The 23,509-nt window shown below is 35.5% G+C and overlaps 1 protein-coding gene and 1 non-coding gene across 5 annotated transcripts in view; both read left to right on the top strand.

Moving 5' to 3' along the window:
- The window catches only part of Ubr1 (ubiquitin protein ligase E3 component n-recognin 1), a 146,781-nt gene that overhangs the window by 69,123 nt on the left and 54,149 nt on the right, over positions 1–23,509 (top strand). For 3 of the 4 annotated variants that reach the window (XM_074065779.1, XM_074065780.1, XM_020167351.2), the window contains 11 exons: positions 1,046–1,148; positions 2,754–2,802; positions 3,145–3,299; positions 5,129–5,228; positions 6,659–6,768; positions 10,102–10,188; positions 11,452–11,633; positions 16,630–16,835; positions 18,454–18,547; positions 19,352–19,501; positions 23,349–23,446. In XM_074065779.1, the coding sequence (XP_073921880.1) occupies positions 1,046–1,148; positions 2,754–2,802; positions 3,145–3,299; positions 5,129–5,228; positions 6,659–6,768; positions 10,102–10,188; positions 11,452–11,633; positions 16,630–16,835; positions 18,454–18,547; positions 19,352–19,501; positions 23,349–23,446 (1,334 nt within the window). The remainder of the gene's footprint in view (positions 1–1,045; positions 1,149–2,753; positions 2,803–3,144; positions 3,300–5,128; positions 5,229–6,658; positions 6,769–10,101; positions 10,189–11,451; positions 11,634–16,629; positions 16,836–18,453; positions 18,548–19,351; positions 19,502–23,348; positions 23,447–23,509) is intronic. The other variant, XM_020167348.2, reaches the window with a different exon arrangement.
- On the top strand, positions 13,388–13,517 carry LOC141421070 (U8 small nucleolar RNA). The gene has a single exon (XR_012445759.1). It is a non-coding gene; the product is annotated as a U8 small nucleolar RNA (small nucleolar RNA).

Below are 23,509 nucleotides of genomic sequence, written 5' to 3'. Positions count from 1 at the left end.
GTTTATTCTAAGAGGTAGACTGATCTTTATTTTCACACTTTGGATTCTTTGTGGAAGCTCTGAAGTTCTTGCCAGAACTCCCAAGAATAAGAACGGAGTTCAGATTAGAAGGGGTAAGAATGGGGGGACACACAGTAAGCATTAGAGTTCATGTTTGCTGAAAAAAATGAGGTTCGGGGGCAGGTAAACTAGAAACACACATTTGTGGCATTAAGTGATTTTGATAGTAAGTTAATAAATCTTCCTGATACCTTTTTCCTGCTAATTCAAAGTTATGGCTTTACTGTTTCATAAATTTTTACTTTAATATATTAAGTTTAGATTTTTCTCTAATAAAGTTAAACAGTATTTTATAATTCTTTCATTCTTTGAAGTATGTAAAATGAAAATAAGATGTTAATTGCATTATTAAAATTTGACAAATTAATACCAGTAATGAATTTCTATTACTTATTAGAGTATTGCATTTATAGAAAAATCACTGGTTTCAAATAACTTATAAAATAGGATGTGGCTTTTCTTATTTTGTCATAATGTTGAGGGACACATTTGACTTAGAGTTAGACTGAAACCCAAAGCTATTTAATGTTCAGAGCAAATATGGTGTTCTGCTTTTCTTTACAGTACTATATAAAGGATTCAAGACTATATTTTCATCTCTAATTTGCTAATGACACATGTAGTGTGCTGCAGTTTAACAGGCAATCTTCAGGTTCCGAAGTTATTTAAAAAAAAAAAAGTCTGAGGAATTTTAAGTAGGACTTGGGATCAGACCTAGATAGTACTACACAAACTTCCCCAGATTTTGCATGAATTTAAAAACTATAAAGTACAGCTTAACTGTTGTCAGGACTTTGTGTTCACAGTGCAGGGTTTTAGTTTTTCCATGGGAATGAAATTTATTCCAGTTTTTAAAAGCTGAGTAAGATACAGTTTTTTTATATATTCTAAATTTTATGTTTATGTTAGTTTTTAGATTCTTATTTTGTCTATTTTCTATACTGCAAGAACTCTGTAGTTCACTTTTGTATTTTCCAATATTTAGGCGACCAGGTATATCAGGCCATGGAGTTTATGAACTAAAAGATGAATCTTTGAAAGACTTTAATATGTACTTTTATCATTACTCCAAAACACAGCACAGCAAGGTAAGAAAAAGTATCCACTTCAGTAAATAAACCTAAAATCCTTTATATCGTCTAAATCCACAGAAAAGTCCTGGATTCTTCTGTAGTTTCATGATGTTACTGTTTATAGAGGGTGTTAGCTCACCCAAAAAAACATTAAATTGAATCAGTAATCTAGTATACAAACAGTATTTAGATTTTCCTGATTATGCCAGAAATATCCTTTATAACTGTCTTAGATAAGAAGGATCTGATAAAGTAATGCATTTCATTACCACGTACTTCATTTAGCCCCCTTTAATCTGGGATAAGTCCTTTGCTTTTTTTTTGTTTGGTTTGGTTTGGTTTTTGGTGGTACTGGCCTTTGAACTCAGGGCCTCACGCTTGCTAGGCAGGCGCTCTACCCCTTGAGCCACTCCACCAGCCAGTCCTTTGCTTTTTTAAGTCTTTCATAACATTGGCTGTTCTACAGAGTATAAGGTAGTTGTCTTTTAGAATATCCTATGTCCTGCATCACACTAATTGTTTTCTTATAATGAGATTCAAGTTAAACAGTTTTTTTGGCAAGAATACTACATAGTTGATATATAGCATCACATGCAGGTACCTAGTGTTTCTTGGTCCCATGAAGGGGGTGACATTAAGTTTGATCATTAGTTAAGGTGAATAATTTACAAATAAAGGAAAGAAAAGGCCAGCAAAGGCTTTCTTTCTCTCTGCTTCCTCGCCAACGTAATGTGAGCTGCTCTTATCCACCAGGCCCTCCCCACCAGGATGGACTGAAAACTCCAAAACTGAGCTAAAATAGTTTCTTACTTTAGGTTGTCTTGTCAGATATTTTCTCACAGCAATGAAGTCTTGACTAACACCAGAATTCTGTGTCTCAGTTTTGCTATAGAACTTCTTTAAAAACTAAATTTATTATTTAAAAACAAAAAAAGATGAGTAGCTGAGTGCCAGTGGCTCACACGTATACTCCTAGCTACTCAGGAGGCATAGATCAGGAAGATCCCAGTTTGAAGCCAGTCCAGGCAAAAAGTTCATGAGACTGTATCTCAAAAAAGAACCCTTCACAAAAAAGGGTTGGTAAAGTGGCTCAAGTGGTAGAGCACCTACCTAGCAAGCCTGAGGCCCTGAGTTCCTGTCCAGTGCCACCAAAAAAAAAAAAAAGAACAATTTATACCATTACATAGTTACCTACATAGAACAGGAACTAGGGAAATATTTTTGAGTGAAAAGAATAAAGTTCTCGATTAGGAACGTTCCTCATCTGTCTTGCAGTAACCTTTCTTAAGACAGCTGTTTGGTTTCTAGGACAAGGCAGCATTCATTCATTCATTCATTTATCTATCTATCTGTCTATTTATTCATTTATTTATTTATTATCTTGGCAGTACTGGGGTTTGAACTCAGGACCTCATGCTTGCTAGGCAGATGCTCTACCCCTTGAGCCATTCCACCAGCCCAATTTTAATATATTTTAAAGGTCACCAAAAAAATAAAAAAATCAGTATATAAAGTATTTTAGTAGGTGGTTGGAGCTTCCCTGTCTACTTTCAAATAGGAATTCTATTTGTTTAGTGCTTTCTATATATTATATTTAATGATAGTTTTTTTTTTAAATAGGCTGAGCATATGCAGAAAAAAAGGAGAAAACAAGAAAATAAAGATGAAGGTAAAAAAGTGAGATTCTGAACTATTTTTCGTGGATGTTTTTGTTGGTTTGGGGGAGTGGATAGCCAAAACTACAGAGCCTTTTTCTTTTTGTTCATATTTTAAGACGTAGCCAGCATGAATGATGATAGAATTTTGAATTGTTAACAAGTAGAATTTATTTTGGGAGATTGGCATAATTGCTTACATTTCCTTCACATTTATATTTTCAGTGCTCTGAAGTTAGAAAAATCATGTGTTATTTTATACATCAATTATATTTGATATTTGCAATTTAGTATGTAGCATAACCCAAGTAAAAATGTACTTGTCTCTTTTTCCATTTATTCCCCATCCTCTATAGCATTGCCCCCACCATCACCTCCTGAGTTCTGTCCTGCTTTCAGCAAAGTAGTTAACCTTCTCAACTGTGATATTATGATGTACATTCTCAGAACCATATTTGAGCGAGCAGTAGATACAGATTCTAACTTGTGGACGGAAGGGATGCTCCAAATGGTATGTTTGCCTGAAATACTTTCTATGTCAGATCCTAGAGTTCTTTGAGAATCTGGAAAAGATCCCTGGCTTAACTTCAGTCAGAACCACATCTGGAGCACTTGACACCTAGAGGTCATTAAAGTAGTTTACCAGATTTCCTTAGTGGTACATTCTCATGTTGTTAACATCACTACTGTTGGGAAGCATTTAGTTAAAAGGCTATTCATTGCTGGTAACAAACTAGCATGTCACAATTACATCACCATTGAAAAATTTTTTTATTTCACTTGTTTTGGAATGTGACAGTGTAATAAAGATTTAAAGACAAACAGGTCTAAACTAAAATCATGGCTTCCCTCCCCAGTTCCCATTTCTAGTAGCGTAATGATTTTCTCATTAGCAAAATAACTATAATTATTTCATGAAGTTGTTATAACAGTTATCTCAAGTGGAAGTAACTATTTTTTTCTTGATACCAGTATAGATGAATTAATGACCCTTTGTAGTAGCTGTAACTGGTTATTTATTTAGTACCCACCTAACAAAATATTCTTTTTACCCTGGTTATTGTTAGTTTGTAGCTTGTTAATACTGTCATACTGTATTTATATTTCAGTTTTGGTTATAACAATGAAAAATATTTGCAGTATTAAATTTTATACCATAGAGGTATATTTGCAGTAGTGGGGTTTGAACTCAGGGGCTCATATTTGCTAGGTAGGGATGGAACCACTCCACTGGCCCACAGAAATGTATTTGAACTCAAGTTGAAACTTCTCTCCATGTCTCCTAATGCCTTACATTCCAATATTAGCATATTTAGGTCTACCTCTTCTTTTTTTTAAGTACTGAAGTTTGATTCAAGGCCCCTCTTCCTAGGTAGGTGCTCTGCCACTTCAGCCCTGATGCCAGCTCTTTTTATTTTAGTTACTTTTGAAATATGGTCTTGCTTTTATGTCCAGGACAACTTAGACTGCTGTCCTCCCATGTATGCAACCTGTGCAGCTGGGATGATATGCATATATCACCATGCCCAGTTCTTTTGGCTGAGATGAGGTCTTGATGTTTTCTGGGACTGGCCTTGAACCACAAACTTCCTGATCTCTGTCTTCCAAGTAGCTAGGATTACAAAAGTGAGCCACTGTGCTGGCTGCCTTATTCTTGATTGCTGCATTCCTTTGTATGTGTATTCTCTGGTACATTTGACTCATCTCTTATTAATAGTATGCAGGTTATGTTTATGTCTTGGCTGTAACAAAGAACATTGAAATACACGTTCTTTTTTGTTTTGTTTTGTTTGTTTGAGCTGGGGTCTCTTAATGTTGCCCAAGCTGGGCCTTGAACTTGTGGGCTCAAGAGATTCTCCCCACATCAGCCTCCTGAGTAACTGGGATTACAGATGTGCTGTGCCACACCTGGCTTAAAATGAACATTTTGTACAAATATGTTTGCATATGTAAGTGTATTTGAATATTAATTCTTAGTATTTAGTCTGTACCTTCACATTTTTGACTGTCACTGTCAAATTGACCTCCAAAAATATAACAGCATTTACTTTTTCATTACCAGTCCAGTGAAAACTGATTGCTTCTTATTTTGCTAGCTCTGCATTTTACTAAGCTCTAAAATTTTGCCACTCTAATAGGTGAAAAATGAAATGATTTTGTTTCAACTCATATTTCTTTAATTCGAAGTGAGCATGGACATTTTTCATATGTCCATCATTTCTCTCTCCATGAGCTACTTATTTATAAGGTTTACCCAATTTTTACCTATCAGGTTAAAATACTTAAAATATACCTACCTAAGGAAGTGCAATTTGAAGATCCTCTCTTACTTTCCTCCAGGCATTCCATATTCTGGCACTGGGCTTACTAGAAGAGAAGCAGCAACTTCAAAAATCTCCCGAAGAAGAAGTGACATTTGACTTTTACCATAAGGCTTCAAGTATGTTCATGTTTCATTTTTCAACACAGTTCCACCAAATTATTAAGTTGTAGTTGAGTTTTAGTCTGCCAGTCTTTAAAACTTAGAAAACTCTGAAATTATTTACATATTTCCCTAGTATGTTAAGAGGGTTTTTTGTTGTTTTGTTTTTTAAGACAGGGTCTCACTAGGTAGCTTAAAGCTGGTCTCAAACTTGGAATCGTCCTGTCTCAGCCTTCTGATTGCTGGGATTACAGGTGTGAGTCACTATGCCCAGTGCATATTTATTTATTTATTAGAATAGTTTTACAGGGGGATACATTGTGATATTTACATATGTGATTACAATATATCTTAAATAGATTCAGCCTTCCATCATTCTCCCTTATCCCTCCACCCCTTCTTAGAACAATTACAACAGGGTTCATTATTCTATTTTCATACATGAATACAAAATACATCCACCATATTTGCCCTCTCACTGGTACACACCCCCTAAAAGGACCTGTTGTTTTCTGTCCTTCACTTTTTTCAAGTGTATATTGATAGGCTAAGGGGATTTTGCCTTGTCATTTCAGACATGTGTAATTGTGCTTTAATTACATTACATCCCCCTATTTAGATTTTAACTGATTTTTTAAAATCTTGTTTTTATTTAAAAATATGGAATGCTGCATGAATTTGCATGTCATCCTTGTGCATCATTCCAATTTTAGTGTATGTGTATGTGTTGCTGAAGCAAGCACTTTATCTGATATTTTCCAGTAAACTAATACAGTTCTAAATTCCCTCCTAATTTTTTTTTTTTTTTTTTTTACTGCTTGAGCACCCTCTTCTGCTGTTGTGTAATTGTCTGTATGTCTTGGAGAAAAGTCTGTTTGAATAATGTTTCATTTTATACTATTTTCAGTTTGGAAAACCAGGATTTTTTAGATTTGATTTCTATGAAATGCTACCTGGTTAAGACAGTTTTTTCAAGGGGACATTGATTATAAAACCAATAGTTGCAGAAAAAAAAAAACCTCATGTTGTGTTTATACACTATATTGTTAGATCATCATAAAGGCATCATAAACTTTATGTATAATTACATCCCGCTTTGATATTTTTGCCCTTTATCTTTTTTCTCTCATTAAGTTTGCTTAGTCAAGTGAGCCAGGTAGAGGAAAGGTGAAACAGATTAGCAGTGCAGTAGGTGTTATAGGAGAGAGACTTGAGATAATTCAAATTTTGCTCATTTAGCATTTTTTTAATTTAGTAATTAGTATTTCATATAATTGTAACTCAGTACTTCATATAATTGGCAGATTCTTCCATTGAAAAATTAGGATAGTTAAGGGAATGATTAGCAAACCGTGATATCACTGTGAAACACATTAACTAAAAATTATAATTTGTACATAACTGTGAGGATTCTTCTTTATTATATGTAATTTTGTGTTTTAAAAAAGGATTGGGAAGTTCAGCCTTGAATGCTCAGAATATACAGATGCTTTTGGAAAAGCTCAAAGGAATTCCCCAGTTAGAAGGCCAGAAGGACATGATAACATGGATACTTCAGGTAAATTAGAAAAGTAAACTAATCAAATCTTGGTTTAAATAATCACGTGTCACTTAGTGACAAGGTCACATTCCAATAAATGTACCGTTAAGTGATTCATCATTACGTGAACATCATAGAGTGTATTTATACAAACCTTGATGGTTTATTACTTGATATGGTATCTTGATGCAATCAAGAGACTCAGTAAACACCCAGGATTGCTGCTAGTATAATGTGGTGTGGTGTTTTACAGTAAACTTTTATAATAAGCAGAAAGAGCATACTCTGAAATAATGATAGAAAGTGTTGTATAGGGCCTCAGGGTACAGATTAGTGGTAGAGTGAATGCTTAGCATGTGTGAGGCCCTGGGTTCAATCCCCAGCACCACAAATAAATAAATTTTTTTTAAGTATAGTATAGTAAGGACATAAAGAAGTTCTTTCAAGTCAGGTACCCAGTGATTCACTCCTATAATCCTAGCTGCTCAGGAGGCAGAGATCAGGAGAGTAGTGGTTCAAAGCCAGCCCAGGCAAATAGTTTGCAAGACTCTATCTCAAAAAAACCCATCACAAAAAAAGGACTGGTGGAGTGGCTCAAGTAGTGCCTGCCTAGCAAGCAGGTAGGCCTGAGTTCAAACCCCAGTGGTGTCCAAAAGAAAGCAAAATAAAAGGGAGGGGGCAGGGGGTAGGAGGGAGCAATGACCCAAACAATGTATGCACATGTGAATAAACGAATATAAATTTAAAAAAAGAGAGAGAGAGAGAAAAAGCAAAATAAAAGAAGTCCTTTCAAGTCCTTATCAAGTATTATGTACTATAAATAATTGTATGCGCTGTATTTTTATATGCTATCACTAGGGATAGTTATTTTTCAGCCTTGTTATAATCTTATGAAACCACTGTTGTATATTCTGTCCATCATTGACTGAAATGTCACTGTCCTGCGTGTGACTGTGTATAAGAATTCTCTACTTGCTGGGCATTGGTGACTCATGGCTGTAATCCTAGCTACTTGGGAGGCTAAAATCAGGAGGATCATGGTTTGAGGCCAGCCCAGGCAAACAGTTTGTAAGACCCTCCCCCTCCATCCTCAAAATAACGAGAACAAAATTTACTGGAGGTATAGCACAAACAGTAGAGCACCTGCTTTATGACCGACCACCTGCTTTGCAAGCACAAAACCCTGAGTTCAAACCCCAGTCCCTCAACAAAAAAGAAACTTCTACTTGCCCCTAAAATGCAACCACTATATTCTTCATTTTAAAATAATTTAGTGCTGATTATCATGATTACACATTTTTTTCATGTTAGTAATTCCATTTTTCCTGTGTTTTAAAGGATTTTTTTTAATGATGAAAGATTTATTCACTTTTGTTACTATTTTTTCAACTGATGGGTATACTGAGTACCATCCATGTGCCATGTTCAATTCTAGACTTTGAATAAGACAGCAGTGTTTACTATGTAACAAAATAAACAAGAAAATGTTAGAATAATGCTGTAGAAGAGTAGAAGGTTAGTTTGGGTAATCAGAGAAGGCCTCTTTGAGAAAGTACATTGAAGCTGAGATTTCAGTGACATGGAGTCAGTATTAAAAGAATCTGGAAGAGTACTCCAGGAAGAGGGAACAGCAGTGTAAAAGTTCCAAGGTGGCCAAGGAGGCCAGAGTAACCAGAACATAATAAGGAAGGGAAAGAAAAGTAGGCAGTAAGGTCAGGGGGTCAGCCACGGTCCATCCCATAGACCTTATAGGTCCAACTGAAGTGATAGATTTCATTTTGAGACCATCATGAAACTGTTGGATTTTTAAAGTTACATTATCTGATCTCTGTACAAGATGACATTGTCTATTGCGTAGTATAAGGATTACAGGGGTTAGATGTAAAAGCAGGGAACTCTGACACTCTTGCAGTAATCTTGGTGAAAAAATGACCATTACTTAGACTAACATGCAGATGGTGTGAAACTGGCCTGATTAGGTATATTTTGAGTTCAAACCCCAGTATAAACCTCCCGCACCAAAAAAAAAGTTGTATTTGAAGGTAATCTATAGTACTTGCTGATAGATTTGATGGAAGGGATGAGGGAAATTAAAGAATCAAAAGTGGCCCCTAGATTTGGTCCTTGAACTTGTAGGTGGAAGGCAATTCCTTTGGGGTATGAAATAGTATGCATAGTAGAATCTGTTATAAAAGTGTAAGTAAATATAAAGATACATAGTCATGTGCTCCCTAACAGTGTTTTAGCAATGATGGAGCACAAAAAAGCGGTCATCCCATAAAATTACATTTCATAGTGATATGATAGCCATTTTAGTTTGTACAATGATGAAATCACTGAATGACACATTTCTGAAAACACATCCCTGTAATTAAGTGAGGCATGACTGCACATACAGCTGTCCCAGTATCCATGAAGGATTGGTTCCAGGAAGCCCTTCCTTCCACACCTTACCCCACACCTGATACCAAAATCCAAAGGTGCTTAAGACCCTTACATGAAATGTGTAGTACTTGTATATCACTTGTGCACTTACTGCTATATACTTTAAATCACCTCAAGATTCCTTAAAATACATGCTGATGATGTAGCTTAGTGATAAAATACTTGCCTAGCATGTGCTTGGCATTAGGCTCACTTCTAATCCCCAGCACCATGAAAAACAAAGCAAATACTTAATACAACGTAAATGCTATGTAGATAGTCCACTGTATTGTTTAGGGAATAATGGCAAGGAAGAAGTCTATATGTATTTAATACATGTGCAGTTTATTTTTAAATATTTCAAATCATGATGGGTTGAATCCATGGATATAGGACCTACAAATACAGAGGACCTACTTTTATGGTTGTTGTTACTACTGCTAGGGGTTGAATCCTAGGCCTCACACATGCTTACTCATACACTCTATCACTGAGCTGCACCCTAGCCTTGAACCTACTATATTCTGATAATTTTTTTCCTGGAAAGAAATACCAGTACCAGTAAGCTGAATAGTCCCAGTTACTCAGAAGTCTGAGGCAGAAAGATCATGTGAGCTCAGGAGTTGGCAATGGGAAATGTGGCAAAACCCCATATCAAAAAAAAAAAAAGTTATTTCCTGACAAATCTCTATGAAGCAAACAGGCATGCTCATAGCAGCAAACCACATCAGCTCTTTTGCTACTCAGCTGATTGCTCATTGACCAAATAATCTTTTTTTGTTGTAGTCATGGTGATTTTTTTCTCCATGTATTGAAATAGTGGAAGTCAAAGACATTTAAAGGCATGATGATTAACTCAGATTAGTGAATTTTTGTCCTGCCGGTCAGTCTAACCAAATCTTTTAATATGTCATCTATTTTTCACAGATGTTTGACACAGTAAAGCGATTAAGAGAAAAATCTTGTTTAATTGTAGCAACTACTTCAGGATTGGAATCCATTAAGAATGATGAGGTAACATCACTGTAGCAATGCTAAAATCCTTCTCTATCCTTGAACAGGGAGTTATTTCTCTTTGTTAGAGGAACCTGTTGTAAAATATGCAAGACCTGTCCATTGTTTATTCCTTTTTTTTAAGGTATTGACTTTATATACAATTCTTTTTAAAAAAATATTTTTCAGTTTTTTGTATTATTTTTGTACTGGGGATACATTGTGACATTTACAAAAGTTCTTATAATATATCATAGTTGAATTTACCCCTCCATCATTCTTCTTTATCCCCCTGTCCTCACATCATTATTCCTTATACTTCTGTACTGTAAGTATAGTGGCACTTGACAGTTATTCAGAACAATTTATGTTTTACAGAAGCAGAAGAAATAATGTAAATAGTAGAGCCCTTATTAGAAATACCATATTTTATGAATTTTTAAAATATTTTAAGATCTAATACCAGGATATGTTTCACAGTCAGTAGCATTTCAATTTAGTCAACATCACTCATCTATTAGGGGAGTATAAAATAATTGTACATCTTAGATTCAGTGGAATGCAGCGATATTTAGATTACCGATTTCCATAATATATTGAATCAGGTTTTACTTACTTTGATTTCTAAATTAGTACAATATTACAACTTGAGGTTATTAACTGTCCCTCCTAAGAGAAAACACACTGGACTTAAGTTAGAATAGAAAATAAAGGAATACTGAATACACTGAGATTGTTTAATATCTAATTTGTAGCAATGCAAATAAGGAGTATTAAATATCAAGCTGGTTTAAAATGTTTAACCGTCAGTGATTAACTGATTGGAAAATGATTTTAAAATTTTGTTCTATTTAATTTTGTTTCTTAATGCACATGCATTCATTATAAAAGGCAGTTTAAGGATAATTAAGGTACTTGGCCTTTTATAGTAAATTATTATACTAATCAAAAGAGCAATTTGTTGTGTGATATGATGGAATCTTTAATGCTGATTTTGAAACATTAAATTAAATCTGGGCCTTAGGAGTTTTTAAAATCTTATTCTAAGACATTTCATCAACTGAATAGTGTTGAGCATTTCTAACCCAAAATTCTAAAATTTTGGAGCATTTTGGATTTCAGACTTTTGGATTAGGAATGCTGGTAAAATTCATGCAAATATTCTCAAATCCAAGAAATCACAACTCTCGTTCCAACCATTTCAGGTAAGGGATACTCAGCCTGTATGTGAATTTCTAACAGTGTATCTTACTTAATTTTGTGGGTTTTTTAAAAAATATTCAGATTACTCATGATAAAGAAAAGGCAGAACGAAAACGAAAAGCTGAAGCTGCTAGGCTACATCGCCAGAAGATCATGGCTCAGATGTCTGCCTTACAGAAAAACTTCATTGAAACTCACAAACTCATGTATGATAACACATCAGAAATGCCTGGGAAAGAAGACTCCATTATGGAGGAAGACAGGTAAAAGAAAGCAAAATAAAAAACAGCTCCCTGTAATCCCAGCTACTCAGGAGGCAGAGATCAAGAGAATCAAGGTTCAAAGCCAGCCCAGGCAAATAGTTTGTGAGATCCTCTCTCGAAAAACCCTTCACAAAAATAGGGCTGGTGGAGTGGCTCAAGGTGAAAGCCCTGAGTTCAAGCCCCAGTACTGCAAAAAGAAAAGGAATTAACGCCTGCAACTTCTGGAGAATAAATTATATATTTACTTCAAATCATGCTTTTCCAAATGTATTTTATAATAACAGTAAATACAAAAGCGGGAATAGCAAAAATAGAAAGCAACTCCTGTTATTGTATATTCATGGGCATTTTTAGATACATAGTTATGTATTACTTCATGTATTTTGATCATTTTTATGATTTCTGAGAAAAACAACTACAATTATTGTAGATTGAAAACCAATTCATCACCTGAAAAAGTAGTTTATACTAGTTTTTCGTTTTTTCTTAAACAGAAATAAGACAGTATGTATAGGTATAGTCATGGATAGCGCATTGAAATGAGAATCAATAAATTTGGTTTTCTGAGCCTAGAATGTAGCATGCTGTTAGGTTATCCTTTTTTGCTATCCTTTTTGGCTGTTTGTGAATACAGCGAGCAGAGGAAGTGGGCAAAATAACAGCACAATGCAACACATTCCAAGAAATTTCAAATACTGAAAATATTCCCTTACATCCATTTTAAAAAACAAGCTTTACTGTTAATTTGAAACGGCGTGAAGCTGATCAGGATGGTAATACCTTAACTTTGGACGCTGAAGCAGGAGGATTGTGAATTCAAGGTCTGCTTGGGCAACATAGTAAGACCCTGTCTCCAGACAAACAAACAAAAAAGAAAAAACAAAGACAACAGTGTGCGTTCTAGATATTTTTAGGAAACTGTTTTTTTACAGTAACAGTAAATATTGTATTCTGTCTAATATGTTTGTAATATGGAAGCTGAGTATGCTAACTAGACCATAAAGAATAATGACTTTTAAGTTAAAACTATAAAGATCCAAGGATTTGAGTGGACATCGGTAATCCTAGCACACTGGAGACTAAGGAATGAGGATCTTGAGTTAGATGCCAACCTTCACTGTAGCAACACCCTGACTCAAAAAACTTAAATAATAGATGGGTATGGTGGCACGAACCTGTCATCTCTGCTATATGGGAGGCTGAGACGTTAAGGATTGTGGTTACAGGCCAGCCTAGGCACAAAAAATTTGGGAGACTCCATCTCATCAGAAAAAAGCTGGGCACAGTGTTGCATGCTTGTCATCCCAGCCATGGTGGGAAGCATAAAATAGGAAGATTGTGGTCCAGGCTGGCCTGGGCAAAAACCAAGACCCTATCTCCAAAATAACCAGAGCAAAAAGGGCTAGAAGTATGAACTAAACAAGCAGATCTCTCAGTTCTCTAAATACTACATATTAACCATGTGCTATTAAGAAATGAGAAAGAGACTACTGGCTATCAAATTAAGAAGAGGTAAACAAAGTTGTAATTAAAATTAACTGATGGCCTTAATGCTTTCATTATTTCTTTTTATTGCCTACTTGATGAATATGTAATTTATTAATGTGTTCTCATTGAGAGCGATTCAAAAATGCAGTAAGTTCCCTTTAACCATCTTCTATATTCCAAATATCTATAGACAGCCATGCTTATAAGTATCCATTGTTCTAGATCTCTGTCTATGCATTTATAAATGTGTGTACATAAATAATAGGTCATCAGGTGAGATAATCTTTACAAATTCCTTCTTTTTGAGAGCAGATTAAATGATTGGAGTTCAGGTGATAGGTGATTACCATCTCTGTATAAGCAAGACTTAGAACAACTTGATTATTCCTATTTCATTCTTTCTGGAAAAAGAGGAAAAAAAGAAAAAAAAAAACAACCAGTTGATCATAGTAGCTCATGTCTGTAATCCCAAATATTTGGGAGGCAGAGATCAGGAGAATCATGGTTTGATGTCAGCCCCAACAAAAAAAGTTAGCAAGACCCCCAACTCAACAAATACGCCAGGTGATATGGTTCATGTTTATATCCTAGCTATGTGGGAGGCATAGGTAGGAGGATCAGAGTTAAACCAAGCAGTGCAGAAAATAAAAAACTATGAAACCCTATCTGGAAAATAACCTAAAGCAAAAGGGGCTGGAGGGGTGGCTCAAGTAGTAAAGTATGCTAAACTGTGCTGAATTCAAAGCCCAGTACTGCCCTCGTAAAAGGTCCTTTTTAGTTTTTTAAGCTTATTTTTTTATTGTACATTTTGTTCTACAGCTTGCTTTTTCAGTATATTATAAATCATTTTCCGTTACTACACTTAGATAAATAGTATGGATTCTACATCATTCTTTATGACTGCTGCATAGTCTGCCATTGAATGGATTTACAATAGCTTATCTGATTTTGGGCATTGGGTTTACATCCCGTCTTCCCTCATTACAGCTTGTCAGAGCATTTTTGTATGTGACTCCTTGTGTAGTTGTGAAAGTAATTCTCGAGAATTGTCTCCAACAGGTGAAAGGTCTGGGTCAGATTTTAGTAGACTTGGTCACATTGTCCTTCAAAGTGGCTTTTCTAATTTCTTTTCACAGCAGTATTGTGAGCATGCCTATTTACTTCATTCTCACTATTATGTAACTATTCTTAGTGCTTGAAAATATCTTATCAAAATTTAAAATGTAGCTAAGTGGCAGAGTGCTTGCTTACAATGAACAAGGCTCTGGGTTCAATCCCCTGTACCACAGACAGCTCAAATCTGACAAAATTGTCCTCATCACTGATGATGTGAGGATGAGCATCTTCTGATTGTCCTGTGACCTTTGTACTTTATCTTCTCCAATTGCCTGTTTTTATCCTTTGCCTGTCTCTATTGAGTGCTTTGCTCTTATCTTACTGATCTACATTAATTATGAGGTTTAGCCATAATGAAATTTTCAGTCTTGTTGAAGATAGATTTATGTGTTTTAGAGTTTTAGCTTTTTGTACCTTATTTAAGGCCCTTCCTATCCCAGAGTCACAGTTTTAATTACATAGATATAGTATATACATTTTCCTTAAAAAAAAAAATCAAATAGAAAGAAAGCTAAGCTTCTTTTGGGGCACTTGCCCAAATCTTGGATCACTTTCTGTTCTTCTTCAAAGGTTCTGTGGCTATAAGTCTTATGTATGCTTATCAGAATTTTTACCTATTACTAAATACTTGTATTTAGTACAAATTCGTGTTTCTCAACCTCAGCATTTGGGCAGCAGTTCTTTTTGGCATTTCTGGGGTTTGAACTCAAGGCCTCATGCTTGCTAAGCAAGTGCTCTACCAGCCCCTACCATCCCACCAGCCCCCTTCTTTCTTAAGTTATTTTTCAGGTAGGGTCTCACAGCTTTGTTCTGGACTGGGACCACAATTCTCCTACCTATGGCTTCCCCAAATAGCTGGGACCACAGACTGGGACTGCCATGCCCAGCTTACTGATTGAAATGGGGATTTGCTAACTTTTGCTCTTACTATCTTCGAACTGCAATCCTCCCAGTCTCTACTTCCTGAGTAGGTGAAATCACAGCCAGCGATTCCTTTTTTATTTTATTTTTTACTTTTGTGCAGTACCCAGGTTTGTACTTAGGGCCTCATGCTTGCTAGGTATGCAACTCTACCTCCTGAGCCGCTCCGCCAGCCCTTTTTGTGTTGGGTATTTTCAGGGCAAGGTCTCTCAAGGTATTTGCCTGGGGCTGACTTCGAATCCTCCTGATCTCTGCCTCCTGAGTAACTAGGATTACAGGCGTGAGCCACTGATGCCCACCTCAGCAGTTCTTTTTAATGCAGGACTGTCCCACAGATTATGGGACACTTAGCATCCCTTACCCACTAGTCCTTGTGAAAACCAGAAAGTAAAGTTCCCTCACAAATTTATTGCCAAGTGCCCCCAAGGATATGGTGCCACACTTAGCTGAGAAGTACCTTTAAAAAACTTTGTAATATAATAACTTCTTTCACATTGATGAACATTTGAGTTATTTCTAGTTTGTTAAACGATCACCATATTTCAGGGAGCTTATTGCACACAGTATTGCAGAGTAGTTCAGAAGATGGCCATATCACGTAGGTTGATATCTGCTACTCAGTAGTGATGTCTCTTAGTGTCTTTGGGCCTCAGTTTCGTTCTCTGAAAAATGGGGGCAATTATAATGCCTACTTCATAGGATTATTGTAAGAACTAAGTAAAAAATATAAATTACCTGAATCAGTGCTTAGATACCAACAACATTCAGCACATTAAAAATATTTGCTATTACTTAAATGTGATTATTACACGCATCAGTAGAACCTAAGAATGGCTATATCATTAAGGTTGAAGTGTTTTTAGTTTAATAACTACCAGAATATAAATAGAAGCCTAAATGCCTTATGAGAGGGAATGGATAAGGGTAAAAGTAAGTGTACCAGGCAGCCATTTAAAAAAATTTTTTTTAAGAATGTTAATGACATAAGAAAATAACAAAGATATAAATGAACAAAGCAAAATTTAAGTGAATAAATCTGTGTACTTAGCATAATCTTATTTATGTAAAATACATATTATAAATAAAAAACAGACCAGTTACTAGTAGTTTTGTCTAGGTTATAAGTATATAATGCTTTTCATTTTATGTTTTTCTAGATTTTCCAAAATTTCTTCAATAAGTAAAAAGTATTTTTATATTCAGAAAAAAAAAGAAACAACTTAGGTTTTATTAGTATACTAAATTAAATATAATATATATCCTTTTTATTTGCTTTTTTGAACTTAGCGTAAATTGAATTTTCTAGTTAATACAAAGTAGGAACTGATTAAAGCCAGAAAGTTCAGGGGGAGTTGCTTTTAATATTGCTAAATACCATTTTTATTATTTAAAAACAGTAAGTAAATAAATTTATTTAAAATGCACCAGAATGTAAAAACAAGTGTCTTCATTTCTGACTTTCTTTTGGTAGCGCTCCTGTAGTCAGTGACTACTGTAGAATTGTTTTGGGTCCTAAACGGGGTCCAACTATTACAGAAAAGGAGGTGCTGACATGCATCCTCTGCCAAGAAGAACAAGAGGTGAAAATAGAAAATAATGCCATGGTGTTCTCAGCCTGTGTCCAGAAGTCCACTGCCTTAACCCAGCATAGGGGAAAGCCCATAGAACTCTCGGGGGGTATGTATTATTTAATAAGTATCCTTTTGACCATTTCTTTTCCTATGTCATTGCTCTTTGAAAGAACTTTGGGAGTGAGGTTGTATTAGTAGTATTTGGTCAAATCATGTACCCATATGTAAAATAGAGTCTAGGTTTTTACATTCTATGTTGGCTTCTTTGTTTTTTCATTTAAATTTTTGTCAACACTTGGCCACATTGCTCATTCAGTCTCTTTCTGTCTGTCCCTGGTTTTATTGTATTTTTATTTTCGTTTCATTTTATATTTATTTTGCTGAACCATTTGAAAGCAGGTTGGAGGCCTCATGATGTTTCATCCCTAACTATTTCGCATGTATTTTCTAAAACTAAGGACAATGTGTTAGGTATTTATCATACCATTATCACATTTGGGAGAATTAATAATCAGGAACATCATCTAACAGAAAATCTGTACTTCCACAACTGTTCTTAAAATATCTTAGCATGTTTCATGTATTACTTTAATTTTCTTTTAGTCTATTTTAATCTAGAATAATCCCTTGCCATTTTTTTTCCACAATAACTTATTTGAGGAATGCGGGCCAGTTACCTTGTATAGTGTGTCCCATTGTGAATTTGATTGTTGCCTCTTGATTAGATAAATGTTCAACATTTATTAGGTAAGAATGCTAATAGGTAATGTATTTATACTACTTACATCACACTAGGTGCTGCTTTATTTTTTAAATGTCCTTCAAATAATGATAAAAACTAAGTTACTGAATACTTAACAGGTGCCATTCATTGGTTAAGTTCTTTATGTGTATTTTACTTAATCCTCATAACAACCCTGTGAGTTAGGCATCACTGTTGGCTCCATTTTACAAATGAGGGAACTGAGGCACAGAGAAGTTAAGTAACTTGCCATAGCCATGATCTATGTGATAATACCAGAATTTGAAATCCTCATCTTGTGATTTTTTTTTCCCCTAGATTATAATGCCCTTCAATATCCCTTAAAATTGTCATTCATTACTCTTTAAAATTATAAAGACAAAATTGTTGCTGGTGGAATGGCCCAAGTGGTCTAGTACTTGCCTTCCAACACAAAGGCAAATTATTCTTTAATCATAGAAAAAACACTTAATAATCCAGATAATGCAGCTTAAACCTAATGTTCAGAATTACAATATAAATGAAGGATCAAGTAGTTATGAATCCATACTAATTTTAAAACCATACCTAGTAGTCTTTTTTTTATTCATTTATTCAAATGTGCCTACATTCTTTGGGTCATTTCTCCCCCCCTCCCCCCCGCCCCCACCCTACCCCAGCCCCCCTTCGCTTCCAGGCAGAACCTGTTTTGCCCTCATCTCTAATTTTGTTGAAGAGAAGACATAAGCATAATGAGAAAGACAAAGTGTTTTTGCTAGTTGAGTTAAATATACCTAGTAGTCTTGCTTTAAACTCTCCTCTTTTTTTCTTACTATTAAAAATATATATCCCATTATCATGATATTGTGATACTTGGATATTTCTAAGAAATGAAATTTTGTGATTAGAATTATAGACCTGATAACCTTTCTTTTTCTGTCCCCTGCTTATAACTTTGGTAGAGATGAATATATACCTCTTACTTTTTGTCTTTCTGAACCAGAAACCTTGGACCCACTTTTTATGGATCCAGACTTGGCATATGGAACTTATACAGGAAGCTGTGGTCATGTAATGCATGCTGTGTGCTGGCAGAAGTAAGTTGTCCCTCTGACATGTTCTTGAAAGAAACTAGGAACACTGAAGTTCACTACAGGCCACAAAAAGGCATGTTTTCTCATGTCTTCTTTCCTTTCTTCTTATTGGAATAATTGAAGAAGTTTTAATTATTAATTCTATTTGCATGATACTAATTATTATAAGCCTTAGAAATTGATAAGCAACCTTACTGACTTAAAACATTCAGGGGCTGGGGTGTGTCTCTCCCCCTCACCCCAGCACATGCTGAGCATGCGTAAGGCCCTGAGTTTTGCCTGCTTTCCATAAATTAATCAGTATTAACATTATTCATCAATATTCATGTTCGATAACTGGTAATCCTTATAGAAATCTCAGAACGTACAGTGAGAAGTACCTTTAAGATAGGACAAGGTCTACTTTTATCTCAAGAAAAGATAAAAATTGAGAGATGTAATTCCTGAGAAATCTTTGTTTAGAGTTGACTTACTTGGCATTGAATTAAAAAGATACAGTTTTCCTGTGATAGTCCTCATCACTGCAGTTGGTTATTGGAAGCTGAGGGAAGCAGTACCTGCAATTGTGTCTACCTGCTGTCAATGAATGTAGGAGACAAGTTATGATTCACTAAACTTAGTTTCAATTTGTGCTGCTGTGATATATTTTCCAGTTTGCCCTCAAAAGAATGGAACAAGCTGTTTCTTCTATAATTATAAATATTTTTGCATGTCAGTTCTAAAAATGTTTATTGCTTCCAAAATTTCAGATCTTTTTATTTGAAATAAAACAAACATGTCATTCTAAGTGTCTTTGGAATTTTTCAGGTATTTTGAAGCTGTACAGCTGAGCTCTCAACAGCGCATTCATGTTGACCTTTTTGACTTGGAGAGTGGAGAGTATCTTTGCCCTCTTTGCAAGTCTCTGTGCAATACTGTGATCCCCATTATTCCTTTGCAACCTCAGAAGATAAACAGGTAGATTTTAACCTATGTTTTGGTTAATTTTTAAAAACCTACCCTTAATTCTTTAAAGTGTGCCTGTTTTGTTAGATTTTAATTTCTTTTTTAGACTTTAAAGGAATTAATACTTTTTCATTTCAGAACTTGTGCTATGCTTTAAAATGGGATTAAAAGCCTAATTTTTGGTCCTTAAAAGAGCTAGGATGTTCATTTACTCAAATCAGTATGTTGTGCATATATCTTCTATCCATCATTAAAGTTGTAGAACCCTTGGATAGTGTGTGAGCATTTAGAGCTTTAAAACTTCGTTTTCTATGACAACTAGGCTGTTTAATTATATTAATTTCCTATATTCTTGCTGTTGTTCATGATGGTAACAGTACTATTTAAAATTGTTCTTTAGTTTCTTCAAAACTTGTTGGAGTTGTAATTATGAACTTACCTTCTGCTACATTTTGGTCTGGGGATGTAACTCAAAGTGGTAGGGTGCTTTCCTAGCATGTGCAAGGCCCTGAATTCAATCCCCAGCACCACAGAACAACAGCAAAAAACCTTAACAAAAAGATGTCCCCATAACAAAAGTGTTCAAAAGTGATATATTTGGCACACAGGGTTAAGAAATGGTTGCTTTATTTCTTCTATTCCATGTCATAGAAAACCTAATTTGTAAATTGTCTTCTTCAGCATGTTGGGACATAGCAAGAAAAGACGCATAGCATAAAAAGATACAATTTTCCTGTGATAGCCCTTAGTACTGCAGTTGGTCATTGGAAGCTGAGGGAAGCAGTACCTACAATAGGAAGAAGGTAGCATCAGAAAGATTTATCTTTCATTTTTTGAGTAAGTTATAGGTGTTCTACATGTATTTGCTACCTTATCTTACCTAATTCTCAACAATAGTCTACTAAAATAGGTACTATTATTTCCCTTTAAAGATAATGAATTGTGGGGGAGCTGATGGAGTGGTTCAAGTGGTAGAGTGCCTGCCAAGCACGCATGAAAGCCCTGAGTTCAAACCCCAGTGCCACCAAAAAAAAAAAAAAAAGATAATGAATTGGGCACTAAGAACAGAAGAGTAATTTTTACTTGTCCCAAGACAGGAGTTGTTTTTTAAGGGAAGGAGTTACTTATTTGGTCTCATAGTTTCAGAGTTTTCAGTCCATAGTGGCTTACCCGATAACGCTGGGTAGAACATCGTGGCAGCAGGAGGTGGATTGGAGGAGGTTCTTCACCTTGTCTTGTTAAGTTGAAGAGCTACTCATGTATAACTACCAGCCCCAGGCCTAGCTGTGTTTAGAGTGCGGCTTATTCTTGAGTAAAGAAAGGAGTAGGTGTTAAGTGAGTGGCCGACTTCAAAGCATTCTGTGATATCCTCTGGTGTTGATGGGCCACTCTGATAGTAAAAGAGACTTAGGATTTGAACCCAGACCAGGCTCTAAAGTGTGACTATGCACGTAAGCCTAAATCTAAACCTAACTGTGCACCTGAAGACAAAGATAAAATAAACGCAGTATAATAAAATTAAGTCACTTTCAAACTTCTTGTTAGTTTACACAAGTCTTTTTTTTTTTTTTCAACACTGTGGTCCCCAAAATAAAGATTATTAAACATGTAAGCTATCTTCTAAAGGAACACTCAGCAACTTACTTCCTTCATATCCTCTAATAGGATGCTTCAGGGCAGTCCTGTTTGGTTTTGGTGGTGTTGGTGGTGGTGGTTTTAGTGGTATTGTGGTTTGAACTCAGGGCCCTGTGCACTCTACCACTTTGGCCACACCTCCAGATCTTTTGCTTTTAGTTTATTTTTTCAGTTAGGGTTTGTTACCTAGAACTGGCCTTGGACCATGATCCTCCTACCTTTGCTTCCCACATAGCTGGGATTAAAAGTATGTACCACTTTGCCTAGTTTATTGATTAAGATGGACTCTCATTAACTGTTTGCCCATGCTGGCCTCCAACCTCGATCCTCCTGATCTCTGCCTCCCAAGTAGCTGGGATTACAGGGTAAGCCACCATGCCCAGACCAAGGTAGTCGTTTTTAAAGTTAGAAAATTAATCTTTATTACCATTTCTGTTAGACCCCTAGACACTTAACCTATAGTAACAGTTTTGTTAGTTGGGATCTGAAGTATTTAATTATACCTAACATTTTTTTAGACACTTGAACTTACCTGTGCAGTTGGATATATTTGGCTTTTTGTTTTTTAGAAAATCATTGAACATAATCTAAGATAATAAAAGCACATAAGAAACTTTATCAAAGCCCATGTGGTGGTACACAGCTGTAATCCTAGCTACTTGGGAGTCTGAGGCAGGAGGATTGCAAGTTTGAGGCCAGTCTGAGCAACTTAGCGAGATCCTGTCTGAAAATAAAAATGAAAGAAGGGCTCGGGATGTAGCTTAGCGATAGAATACTCGCCTAGCATGCATACGCCCTGAGTTCAATCCAGTCCCCAGTACTGAAAAAAAAAAAAAGAAACTTTATCAAAACTAACATTTTGATTTTAAAAAATTATAAAAAATTCAGAATCAATAAGCTAGTATTTTTAAGTCATAACTAAATGATAGTACACTTTCAAAGAGAACCAAAAAGATTTCTTAGGGCAAATTTGAGCCCAGATATGCAGAATTGATGCAATTCATTATATATTTTAACTTCACTCAAGATTGTCTTTGCAATGAACAGAATGTTATTATATTAACTTTTTTGATAATACTGTTTTTTGTCTCCTTGGTTCAAGTCCTTGTCCTTACAAAATATACATTCCATGAGGGACAAGCTGGCAATAAACAAGTAGGAAGGGCTGAGCATTGAGAAAAACTGAAGCAACAGAGTAAAGAATTAGAGACAGACTAGTGCATGACACTATGTAGACAGAATTATTAGGGAGCTCCTCTCTGAGATGTTGACTTCTGGAGAGACCTGAAAAAAGTGAGAGACAAGCAGTGCTACACTCTGGAAAAAGAGAATTGTAAGCACAGACAACATCAAGAGCATAGGTCCCAGGTTAGGAACGCTATTGGAGGCATGTTCAAAGTACAACAAGAAGGACTGTGGTAGAGTAACAAAGAGCCAGATCATAAAAGGACTTACGAGTTAAGATGAGAAGTTTGAATATTTAAATTTCATATATAGTGAAAAACCATTGGAAGCTGGGCACTGGTGACTTACACTTATAATCCTAGCTAGCTACTTAGGAGACAGATTGGAAGGATCAAGGTTCCAGTTCAGCCAAGGCAAATAGTTCATGAGAGCCCATTTCCAAAATAACCACAGCAAACTGGACTGGAGGTGTGGCTCAAGCTGTAGAACTGCAAGCGTTCCACCAAAAAAAAGCGGGGGAAGGAGAAATTGGAGTATTTTGAACAGGGAAGTAATAAAATCCAGTTTATAGTTTTAGAAGCTCTGGGTGCTGTGTACTGAATTCATACTTAATTATGAAAGAAGGAATAGATGGAAAAGGAAGAGTTAGGATAAGTAGTTTAAGTGTGGGATAATGTGACTTGGACTAGGGTAATTGGTAGAGGTAGAAAGAAGTAATCAACTTGGGATATGTTTGAGGACATCAGAGAATATAGTAACATTTAGTTTTTGATTTGAGCAGCTAAAACAGTATTTGCATTTACTAGCACTCATTACTTCTGAATAATAGATATATGGATGGTGTTGTATTCCTTGTAAAATTCCCTTTCTTTCCCAAAAGCTACATTTTTAGACATATTTCCATGACTTAAAAAGTTAATCTAGAGGAATTTGACATTTTTATATAGCTGTTTATTCAAGGAAAGACTCTGCAAATTCAGCTTTGCAGGTCGACTTTGTACCAATGGTATTAATAATTTCTAAATGTCGTTTCATTCAGTGAGAATGCAGAAGCTCTTGCTCAACTCTTGACCTTGGCACAGTGGATACAGACTGTTCTCGCCCGAATATCAGGTTATAATATGAAACATACTAAAGGTTTGCTTAAATTTATTTTGTATTTGCTGTGTGAAAATTGTGTCAGAATCTTTAATTTTTTAA

Source organism: Castor canadensis, chromosome 2, assembly GCF_047511655.1.
Source record: "Castor canadensis chromosome 2, mCasCan1.hap1v2, whole genome shotgun sequence".
Lineage (NCBI taxonomy): Eukaryota > Metazoa > Chordata > Mammalia > Rodentia > Castoridae > Castor > Castor canadensis.
The sequence above is the reverse complement of the archived record's forward strand: the minus strand, read 5'-3'. Positions and strand labels throughout refer to the sequence as shown.